The 12,374-nt window shown below is 41.1% G+C and overlaps 1 protein-coding gene across 2 annotated transcripts in view; it reads right to left on the bottom strand.

Annotated features, from left to right (window-relative positions):
- Positions 1–12,374, bottom strand: part of acbd5a (acyl-CoA binding domain containing 5a) — a 73,608-nt gene that overhangs the window by 21,896 nt on the left and 39,338 nt on the right. For both annotated transcript variants that reach the window (XM_072253874.1, XM_072253875.1), the window contains 2 exons: positions 12,032–12,149; positions 5,449–5,583 (listed from right to left, as the gene is read on the bottom strand). In XM_072253874.1, coding sequence (XP_072109975.1) covers positions 5,449–5,583; positions 12,032–12,149 — 253 coding nt within the window. The remainder of the gene's footprint in view (positions 1–5,448; positions 5,584–12,031; positions 12,150–12,374) is intronic.

Here is a 12,374-nt window from a genome sequence, read left to right as displayed (position 1 = left end):
AGTCTTAGAAAGGTACATCAAAGCTAATGGCAGATGTTTAACAAAAATATTAAGAGGAAGACAGTAATCAAGAATGTTGACTCAATAAAGATGAAATAGTTGAAAGCTATTTGCTCACCTTCTTAGGCAGTAAAGAAGCAGATTTAATACAAGTTTTAAATAAATAACAGTGGAAACATAAGATAGTCAAAACACCTTTTCCACACTAAGATTACAAATAGATGCATTTGTAAAAAAAAAATCCAAAACATTCATGGATTGAATTAGGAAATTGCAGTCATTATACCAACTTCTTTGAGAAGAAAGGACAAAACTACAAACCTATCACTTTTAACATGAGTTAGGAATATTGATCAGAGGCAAAGTGACAATGTGTGAAACAGTATCGGGTGATCAAAGAGACATTTTATGGGTAAAATCACAACTTACTATATTTACTTGAGTCTCATTAGGAGAGGGAAATGAGCATGGATATTGCCAATGTGATCTCCTTAAAAGCATTGATCAAAACTTTAATCAAAATTGTAATGAGATGGAATTGAGGGTAAATATAGGAATTATTTAGTTGACATGCTGGAAACAGAACTTCCTGCAGTTAGTGAGCAAAATATGTAGAAATAGAAATCTGTCCGTGGTTACATGCTATGCATACATTGTACTCTGCTTACAAAATTCTGTTTCATGCTTTCATCGGGATGTTACAGAATTCCTGGATCATAGTGTGCAGTTGGTATAACATTCCTGAATAATAACGTTCCTAAAGAAATAGTACAGGGCCTGAAGCATGTTAAATGTAGACATAAATTAATGAACTGAATATGGTACAAATTACAGATCTATTTCCTGATGAACAAACTTATGGAAGTGCCTTACATTCTGTGTATGAGAACAGGCAGCTAATACACAGGCCAAATGAAAAGCCCGCGTTCAATAGAGAGATCTGGGGAAATTACAAAGTAACTAAATGGTGTGAAATAGGAACAGTAGAAATGCAAAGTGATTCAAATTTTCTTGTTAGACTGATTGCCTAAATTTAGCTTGCATTATTTTACAATTGTTGAGTATGATTAAATAAGATAGCTATAGACAAACTACGTCCTCTTTTGTAGGTACTCAATTCAAAACTGTAATTTTAAAATTGCAGCCAGCTCATTTCAGAGTGAAACTATTTCACAATTTTTCCACACAAAGGGTGGTGGAGAACTAAGAGATACATCCTTGAAGGGAGGTGGTTGCTGGATTAGTTAAACCGACAAGATTTGGATTGATTTCAGTTGGGTTAGGCTGTCAGGGACTTTGAAGTCAGTGGAAAGTAAATGGAGCCATAATATTGAACAACCATGTTCTAAATGAGTTTGCAATTATGAAAAACTCATGTTCTATTAATAACAGGTAAGTTTGTGATCTGCTATTACCTTGGAGAGGAAATGAGTCACTCTTACTGAACATCTCTTTCCTATGAGGAAAGAAAAGATTTAAATGAAAAAATCATTTGAGACTTTTGTTAATGTTTTAATAAATGTAATTCAATTTAAATATATTTACTGCACTGTAATTTAATAAAAAAACAGAACCAAATTTTTCTTCTGCATTCAATCTGCTGGAGAAACTTAGTGGGTCTGTTAGCGGAGGAGGGGGTCTTGGAGAAGAGGTTCCTCACTTCCCCACCTTTTAATTCTACTCATCTAGAAGACAAAGTTCTGATGCTGAGTTTTGACCTAAAAAGTTGACAACTTCTCCCTTGCTCATACATGCTGTTGATAGACTGAGTCCCTCTAGAAGACTGCTTCTTACTCCAGATCCCACTCCTGTGTCTGTATTCCTTTGCATTATTTTGTCTGTTTATTATGATCCTTGTCTGCTCTTTATTATTGCTCTAGTCAAAATATGTTCACTTGAGGAAATCAACCCAGTTTTCTTCTGCTAAAAGTAAGTAACTTTAATGCAGACTCAGTTCATGCAACTGGATTCTTGATTTTCCCATTGGGAGACCACAGCCACAGCGGATGAGCAATAACATCACATCCTCACTGACAATCAACGCCAGCACACCCTCAAGGATGCATACTTAGCCCATTGCTCAACTCTCTTTATACCTATGACTGTGTGGCTAGACACAGCTCAAATGGCACCAATAAATTTGCAGATGACACAACTACTGTTGGCCGAATTTCAGATGACGACAAGGAGGTGTACAGGAGTGAGACAGATCAGCTGGTTGAATGGTGTCACAACAGCAACCTTGCACTCAAGATCAGTAAGACAAAGGAATTGATTGTGGATTTCAGGAAGGAAGGGTTGAAGGAACACACATCAGTCCTCATTGGGGGATCGTTTTGCACTATGTATTTAATTGTGAGATATATATTATTTGCTTATTGCATTTTTTTATGATGTACTGTAGTGGACTGCTGCTGCAAAACAACACACATGCTGGTGACAGTAAACCTGATCCTGATTCTGGAACCATGCATGACAGCTTGTTTTCCATTGATAATGTAACAATGAAAATATGAATAAAAGTACAAACAAGAGAAAATCTGCAGATGCTGGAAATCCAAGCAACACACACACACACACACACACACACACACACACACACACACACACACACACACACACACACACACACACACACAGTGCTGGAGGAACAGCAGCCTAGGCAGCACCTGTGCAAAAAAGTATAGATTTCGGGCCGAGACACTTCAGCAGGACTGGGAGAAAAATCTGAGGAGTAGATTTAAAAGGTGTGGGGGGCAGGGAGGTGAGAGAGAAACACAAGGTGATAAGTGAAACCGGGAGGCGAAGGGATGAAGTAAAAGTGCTGGGAAGTTGATTGGTAAAAAAGATACAGGGCTGAAAAAGGGGGAGTCTGATAGGAAAGGGCAGAAGTCCATGGAAGAAAGAAAAGGGGGGAGGAGCATCAGCAGGAGATAAGGCGAGAAAGGAAAAAGGGAATGGAGAATGGTGAAGGGGAGGGGGGTATTACCAGAAATTTGAAAAATTGGTTCATGCCATAAGGTTGGAGGCTACCCAGAAGGAGTGTAAGGTGTTGTTCCTCCAACCTGAGTGTGGCCTCATCACAATAGCAGCAAAGGCCATTGATTGATATATCAGAATAGGAATGGGAAGTGGAATTAAAATGGCTGCCCACTGGGAGACCCGACATAAATTGGGAGACTTCTTCACTGAGCACCTACACTTTGTTGACACTTCCCCAGCTTTTAAATCTACTCATACATTTTTCTCCAGTCCTGCAAAAGGATCTCAGCCTGAAACATCGACTGTACTCTTCCATAGATGCTGCCTGGCCTGCTAAGTTCCTCCAGCATTTTGTGTGTGTTCACTCACAACACGCTGGAGGAACTCAGCAGGTCAGGCAGCATCCATGAAAACAATCAGTCAACGTTTTTGGCCGGAAACTTTGTCAGGACTGAAGAGGGAAGGGGCAGAGGCCCTATAAAGAAGGTGGGGGGAGGGTGGGAAAGAGAAGGCTAGTAGGTACCAGGTGAAAAACCAGTAGGGGGAAAGATAAAGGGGTAGGGGAGGGGAAGCAGGGAGGTGATAGGTAGGAAAGGTGAGGAAGGAATAGGGGAAAACACAATGGATAGAAGAAGGAGGTGGAACCATGAGGGAGGTGATAGGCAGCTGGGGGAGGGGGCAGAGTGAAACTGGGATGGGGAAGGGAGGGGGAGGGAATTATCAGAAATTGGAGAATTCAAGGTTCATGCCAAGGGGCTGGAGACTACCTATACCTGGTATATGAGGTGTTGCTCCTCCAGCCTGAGTTTAGCTTCATCATGGCAATAGAGGAAGCCACGTACGGACATATCCAAATGGGAATGTGAAGCAGAGTTGAAGTGGGTGGCAACTGGGAGATCCTGTCTGTTGTGGCGGATGGAGCGGAGGTGCTCGACGAAGCGGTCCCCCGATCTGTGTCGGGTTTCACTGATGTAGAGGAGGCCACACCGGGAGCACCGGATGCAACAGATGACCCCAACAGACTCACAAGTGAAGTGTTGCCTCACCTGGAAGGACTGTTTGGGGCCCTGAATGGTGGCAAGAGAGGAGGTGTAGGGACAGGTGTAGCACTTACACTTACAGGGATAACTGCCGGGGGGGGGGAGGGTGGGGGGGGGGGGGAGATCCATGGGGAGGGACGTGTGGACCAGGGAGTCGTGGAGCGACTGATCCCTGTGGAAAGCAGAGAGGGGTGGAGAGGGAAAGATGTGCTTAGTGGTGGGGTCCTGTTGAAGGTGGTGGAAGTTGTAGAGGATAATGTGCTGGATCCAGAGGCTGGTGGGGTGGTAGGTGATTACAAGGAGAACTCTGTCCCCGTTGTGGTGACGGGACGATGGGGTGAGGGCCGAAGTGCGGGAAATGGAGGAGATGTGGGTGAGGGCATCATTGATGACTGAAAAATCGTGTGTGTTGAATGAAGTATGTTGTTCAGTTCCTTCAAACGATTCCACTAATCAATTAGATCAAACTGAAAACTAATTCTGTACAGAAGAAATAAACTAAAGCAATCTTTAGTTTTACCACATATACAGAGAAACAAGAAAAATATGCTGCCATCATTTAGTATAAATCCAGCAAACGATGGAGGAATAAAACTATTAAACGCATGGATTGAATAATGAAACACTAATATTTTATTGTTTTAAATGTGACAGAGCTAGTGACAAAGCAGAATTATATATCTACTGCAAATACTGTCAGTCCAGCTTTACTGCAGTTAAGGGTATATCGACTAGAGGATGATGATGATTATGGCTATTGTCATTGTATAAGGATGCATTAACACAAGGTAAATTGGCTATTGCAATTAACTAATTTTCAATAGAAATAAAAGTTATTGTTCTTCAGAATTCCATTTCAGCATTCACAATTCCACATAAAATATATTCAGATGTTACAACTATCCATCAGAAAGGCTGTAGCACACAGGGACAAGTCAACCTCAGCTAACCGTCTTGTACACTCTATCACAGACATCCCTTTTATACACTCCCAACGCTGCAGCCCTTTCTGCTACTTGAAACACATGTTATTTTCTCACATTATAGTTCCAATGAAAAGTCATTGATCTGAAAAGCTAATTCTGGTTCTCAGTATAGAGATGCTGCCGGACCTCAGTGTTCATTGCATTTTGTTTTCCTTCCAAAACATAGTCAATGTGCTAAATTAGACATAGCTCTGAGCAAACAGCAAACGGTCACAAAACTTTTGTTTTGGGCTGCAGCCTCTTTCTAAAGACTGATGTTATGGATCAATAGATCATCTATAAGGTTTGAGTTTAATATGTTTTTGAATAAATAAATTCCTGTATTTAAATAAATGTTGTACATACTACATATACATTTCACAATTAATTTCCAACTGCAGGATATTTTTAAATGGGATAATAAGAAAAAAAACAATCATTAGATATTTAACCATGTTTACCTTCATCGTCAAGGTCATTATCTGTTACCTCTTCATTATCTTCCCCTTGTTCTGATTCTGCACCACTATCGTTGCTTTCAACTTTTCCATTCATCTTATTACAATTCTTAGGTGAATTCAGAACATTGCCAAGATCTATACGTTTAAGGAAAAAAATCAGAACAGTCAAAATCCAAACACAAGAACATAAGAAATAAGAGCAGGAGTAGGTCATCTGGCCCATTGACCCTGCTCCACCATTCAATAAGATCATGCCTGATCTAGCCATGAACTCATCTCCACCTACCTGCCTTTTCCCCATAAACCTTAATTCCCCTACTATGCAAAAATCTATCCAACCTCATCTTAAATATATTTGCTGAGGTAGTCTCCACTGCTTCATTGGACAGAGAATTCCAAAGATTCACCACTCTCTGAGAAAAGTACTTCCTCTTCATCTCCTTCCTAAATCTACTCCCCTAAATCTTGAGGCTATGTCCCCTAGTTCTAGTCTCACCTACCAGTGGAAACAACTGGTAGTGCCTCTATCTTATCTATCCTTTTCATAATTTTATATGTTTCTATAAGATCTCCTCTCATTCTTCTGAATTCAATTGAGTACAGTCCCAGGCGACTCAATCTCTCCACACAGTCTAAACCCCTCATCTGTGGAATCAATCTGGTGAACTTTGTCTGCACTGCCTCCAAAACCAGTATATCTTTCCTCAAGTATGGAGACCAGAACTGCACACATTACTCCAGGTGCAGCCTCAGCAGTACTCTGTATAGTTGGGTACTCCCTGCTCTTCATTCAATCCCTCCAGCCAACATTCCATTTGCCTTCTTGATAGCCTGCTGCACCTGCAAACCAACCTTTGGTGATTCATGCACAAACACTCCTAAGTTCCTCTGCACTGCCGCATGATGCAATTTTTTACCATTTAAATAATAATCTGCTCTTTCATTTTTCCTTCCAAATTGGATGACCTCACATTTACCAACATTGTACTCCATCTGTCAGACCCTTGCCCCCTCACTTAACCTATCTATATCTCTCTGCAGACTCTCCATATCTTCTGCACAATTTGCTTTTCCACTCAATTAGCATCACTAATCATGGAATCGGAACGTCATTCAGGATATATTTAAAAAATAAATACAAGAGATTCTGCAGAAGCTGGTACAGATTTCCCCCACCATCCGCAGGTACAGCGTTCCTATGAAACGGTTCGTAAGCCGAAATGTCATAAAGTGAAGAAGCAATTACCATTAATTTATATGGGAAAATTTTGTGAGTGTTCGCAGACCCAAAAACAACCTACCAAGTCATGCCAAATAACACATAAAACCTAAAATAACAGTAACATATAGTAAAAGCAGGAATGATATGATAAAATACACAGCCTATATAAAATAGAAATACTTTTCCACAATCATTGCCGGCACTATTCTCCGAAGCAAAAATTTCACGCAAGCGCCGTCGGCAAAAAATCTCACGCAAGCGCTGTTGGCAAAAACACGGCGCAAGCGCTCTCCAGTAACCTTTAAGCTATGAAGCTGCCAAATCATACCAAATAACACGTAAAAATACACAGCCGATATAAAGTAGAAATAATATATGTACAGTGTAGTATCACTGATCGGAATTGGGAAAGCGCGGAGCACACTGATGATGTTGTGTTAGGCTGAGTTGTCGGAGTTTGGCTGGTGCAGTGGCCTCCACCCTCCGGGCCACCAACCGATACCGATCCGCGAAGCATGCAGGGGTCCAGCAGTGGCCGGGAGGCACACAGCACATCTTTAAGAAAAAAAGCCGAAATAAACACGCTAATTAATTAGATGTCACCCAACACGTAATTAATTAGCATGTTTATTTTGGCTTTTTTCTTAAAGATGTGCTGTGAGCCTCCAGGCTACTTCTGCATTCTCTGCGAACCAGTATCTGTCCGTGGCCGGGGGTTGGGGTGGTGGTACACTGGGGTGTCGTCTGTTTCCATTAGAGCAGGCAGCTCATCTTCTCCACTGACTGCCTGCCTCGATGTCGAAGGTCAAGGTTCGTCGTCTGCTGTGGCTGATGTGGAAGGCTTGCTTGACTGCTGAGCCTCGTGCATTTTTCTATCATACAGTTCTTTGTAAGCACTCAAACCATCCTGCAAATATCCCCTAAACCAACGTACCCTTTCAAAATTAAAGTCATACTTTATCATTGTAGTGAAAATCTCAAGCAGTTGCTTCACGCTCATTTTGCTACTGCATTCGGTTTCGATTGTTATCCTTTCCTCTTACAATTGCATCAGCTCTTCATCTATCAGTTCTTGGTCATGGGATGCCAAAACCTCTTCAACATCATCTTCGTCAGCTTCCACAAGGCAAACTCACGTTGTCCTTACTTCATTCGCCACGATCAAAATGCTTAATTATGTCTAGTTTTACACTAAGTGTAACACCCTTACGAGCTCTTTTAGGCTTTTCTGACACCTTAGAACTCATCTTGCAAACGGCTGCTCACAGGCACGTGTTTCAGTAATGCCGGCGAGAAAGCCGTTCCGAATCCAGGGGAGAGAGGCTGCTCGGGGCGCGCACTGATTTTTTTTCGTAACAGTGAAAACAGGGTACTAATGTAGGTCTTTCGTAACAGTGAGGTTCCGTAAAGCGAACGTTCGAAAAGTGGGGGACACCTGTAATCCAGAGTAACACAAACAAAATGCTGGAGGAACTCAACAAGTCAGGCAGTACCTATGCAAAGGATTCAAAAGTCAATGTTTCCAGCCGAGACCCTTTATCTGGACTCCAGGAATCATTCTTTTAGATCATACACAATTCACAAACTAAGAGATTAATAAACATCCAAATTATAAATCTTCCATGGCATTTATCAGCAATGCTGTTAATCTTTATTGGTTCAGTTGTGCCACATTCACTCTACAAAGCAAAAAGACACTGGGTTCAATCCCATTCTAGTACTTCACCACCCATACCATGAAGAAATTTCTCCTCCTCTCTGCCTCTAATTCTAAGGCTGATTCTATAGTTGAGCAGAAGAACTATCTTTCCTGCACTCAGTCTGCCAACCCCGAGATGAAGTTTCAGTACTTCAGTGGGATCAATTCACATTCCGGAAAATATAGCCTGCCCTACTTGATCTTTCCTCATGTGGCACACACATCAACCCAGGAACCAGTCTGGCAAATGTTCATTTCTCTCCTTTTAAGGCAAATGCATCATTTTTTGAGACTATGAGACCAAGACTACACAATACTCAAGTGTGATCTCATCAAGGTCCAATACAATTGCAGTAAGGATATCATTGCTTCTCAACCTAAATCCTCTCAGAAAACAGACCTTTGAACTACTTGCTGCAACTGCACGTTAGCTTTCAGGGTTTGTATTCAAGGAAACCTAGGTTACTTTGAAGGTCAACATTTCCCAATGTTGATGGTCCAAAGTGTTCACGGAATACTTTCCTGTTTGGTCCACCAAAGTAGATAACTTTGTTATTCCACATTGTATTCTATTTATCCTTTTCCCATCTCTGCAGTTTGTTCTATCCTGTTGAAGCCTCATTACATCTTCCACACCAGACTCAATCCCATTGAGCTTTCTATAATAAAGAAACTTGGAAATAGGAGTTTTCATCCCATTATAAAATATCATTTAGCTTTAAATCAATGTGCCCTTTTCTCTTGTACAAGACAAGAAGCCAAGGGACCAGTTACAAAATATATCCTGCGTATCAGTTCAATACACTTAGAAGCATTTCCTTGACTCAACAGGGCAGTGTGGAGGTACAGAAGTCTGAAATATGCCCACACACACACACACCTATAAAAGCACAAGTCGTTTTAATATCAATTCACCCAATTTTTAATTTTCAGCTCTTGGTCTATACACTTTTAGGTTATGGAACTTCAATTGCCTTTTAAGTGTGAAATGTGAACTTTCCGTCTTTGTCTCCTTGAGTGTCTGGTGACACTTAATGTCAGCAAGACCAAGGAAATGATTATTGACTTCAGGAGGGAGAAACTGGAGGTCCATGAGCCAATCCTCATCGAGGGATCAGAGGTGGAGAGGGTCAACAAATTTAAATTCCTCGGTATTATCATTTCAGAGGATACGTCCTTGGTCCAACACCAAGTACTATTATGAAGAAAGCACGGCATCACCTCTACTTTCTTAGAAGTTTGTGAAGAAGTGGCATGTCATCTAAAACTTAGACAAACTTCTATAGTTGTGTGGTTGAGAGCATATTGACTGGTTGCATCATGGCCTGTTATAAAAACACCATTACCCTTGTAAGGAAAAGCCTACAAAAAAGTAGTGGATATGTCCCAGTCAATCATGGGTAAAGCCCTCCCCACCAATGAGCACATCTATATGCAGCACTGTCATAGGAAAGCAGCATCCATCATCAAGGACCTCATCATCCAGGTCAGGCTCTAATCTCGCTGCTGCCATCAGGAAGGTGGTACAGGAGCCTCAGGGCCCTCACACCTGGTTCAGGAATAATTATTACCCCTCAACCATCAGGCTCTTGGACCAGAGGGGATAACCTCACTTGCCCCATTACTGAACTGTTCCCACAACATATGTACTCACAACTCCTCATCTCATGTTTTTGATACTTATTATTTATTTGTTTATTCTCTTTTGTATTTATACTGTTGGTTGTGTTTTGCAAATTGGTTGCTTGTCCATTTCATTGGGTGTGGTCTTTCATTGATTCTAACCTGCTTTACTTTCAACAAGACCCACCAATTTATTATCAACAGCAAACTTGCTAATCTTGCCATGTACATTCCTATCCAAATTATTTACATACATAATGAATAACAGAGGTCCCAAAATTGATCTCTAAGGCACAAGTCAACGTTTCGGGCCGAAACTCTTTGGCAGGACTGCACAAAAAATGTTGAGGAGTAGATTTGAAAGGTGGGAGGAGTGGGAAGGAAAGATGTGTTTGGTGGTGGAACCCAGTTGGAGGTGGCGGAAGTTTCGGAGAATTACGTGCTGGATGCAGAGGTTGGTGGGTGGTAGGTGAGGCCAAAAGGAACTCTATCCCTGGTAGGGTGGTGGGAGGATGGGGTAAGAGTAGACGTGCATGAAATGGAAGAGATGCGGTTGAGGGCAGCGTTGATGGTGGAGAAAGGGAAGCCCCTTTCTTTGAAAAAGGAGGACATCTCCTTCGTTCTAGAATGAAAAGCCTCATCCTGACAGTAGATGAGGCAGACAGGGAGGAATTGAGAGAAGGGGTTGGCATTTTTTACAGGTCGCAGGGGGGTGAGACGAAGTATTGTCCAAGTAGCTGTGAGAATCCGTTGGTTTATAATAGACATCGGTGGATAAGTTGTCTCCAGAGATAAAGACAGCGAAATCGAGAAAGGGAAGTGTCGGAAATGGACCAGGTGAATTTGAGAGCAGGGTGGAAGTTGGAGGCAAAGTGGATAAAATCAACGAGTTCAGCACAGGTGCAGGAAGCAGCACCAATGCAGTCATCGATGTAATATAAGAAAAGTGCAGGATGGTCACCAGTGTAGGCTTGGAACATAGACTAAGGCACTCCACTAGTCACAGGCCTCCAGTCGGAGAACCAACATTCAACCATTGTCTTCCTATCATTCAACCAATTCTGAATCTACCTCAGACACTTCCCCGAAATCCCATGTAACTTAACCTTCCCAATCAGTCTACAATCTGGGACCTTGTCAAAGGTCTCACTAAATCCATACAGACAACTTCCATTGCCCTACCTTCATCTACCCTCTTAGTTATCTTCAAAAAACTCCAAAGGATTTGTCAGACATGACCTCCCATGCACAAAACCATGTTGACTATTCCTGATCAGGCCTTGACTATCCAAACGGTGGTCAGTCTTGTCCCTCAGAATTCCCTCCAGCAAATTCCTTACAAATAAAGCCAGGTTCACTCTCCTGTAGTTCCCTGGCCTGTCCTAATTGACCTACATTGACCTAATGGGAGGTCAGGAAAGAAATCACAGAGGCCCTTTGCTTTGCTGTTAGCCACATTCTTCTGGAATTTCACCAATGATTAACAGTGAAGCAAAGATCTCCACAAGGACTTGCACAATTTCTTTCCTGGTTTCTCATGAGGTCCTATAACATAATGAATCAACTAAGTACAAGAAGTTTCAATAATCTACCTATCAGTAATTCTGTCACTAATGTGTGAAGCTTTTGCAAAATAACATTAATTTTATTTGCAACAGAGAAATTCATGGTCTTTTGAATATGATAATCATTTGTAGGCAATGGCTTTAGTGCTTATTATTCCCTAAATATCCAGGTCTCAACATATACTTTCAACACTAAAACTGAAATATCCAACACTCAATATCAGAAAGCATAGCACAGATGGATTTGAATTCTTACCTTCAAGTGACTTAACCACTTTTTCCAGACGGCCTGTACAATTAGCACAGGATGCAGAAAGTAGAACAGCAGGGGACACATTACTTAAGTAGGTTTAAGCAAATAAAAACATTGAATTTAAATCAAAAGATTACTTTCAAGTGAAGGTACTGTGATAAGTCTCAAAAAGAGTTTTTTAAAAAACATGAACATATTTTTGACTCTCATGAAGGTCTAACCTGACGAGATTACATATGGTGATACTGATTGCTTCTTGTCATCCACTAGTTCATAGAAAGGCCCAATAACACAAAGCAGTTCCTCTACTTCCTTAGTCATCGGCATAGACTCAAGTATCTACAAAACAGAAATAATTATTGAAACCAATATTCAAAAACACAGATGCAAAGTCTGTTTCTACTTTAAAGAGGTCATTCTAACTTGATCAAAAGGAAATGGATTTAAATTGTTGGCTTTTTGTGCCTGCCACATTGCCTGAATCAGAATCAAGTTTATTATTACTGACATATGCCATGAAATGTGTTGTTCTGTGCCAGTATTACAGTGCAAGATAAAAATTAC

Source organism: Mobula birostris, chromosome 3 (genome assembly GCF_030028105.1).
Source record: "Mobula birostris isolate sMobBir1 chromosome 3, sMobBir1.hap1, whole genome shotgun sequence".
Classification (NCBI taxonomy): Eukaryota; Metazoa; Chordata; class Chondrichthyes; order Myliobatiformes; family Myliobatidae; genus Mobula; species Mobula birostris.
The sequence above is the reverse complement of the archived record's forward strand: the minus strand, read 5'-3'. Positions and strand labels throughout refer to the sequence as shown.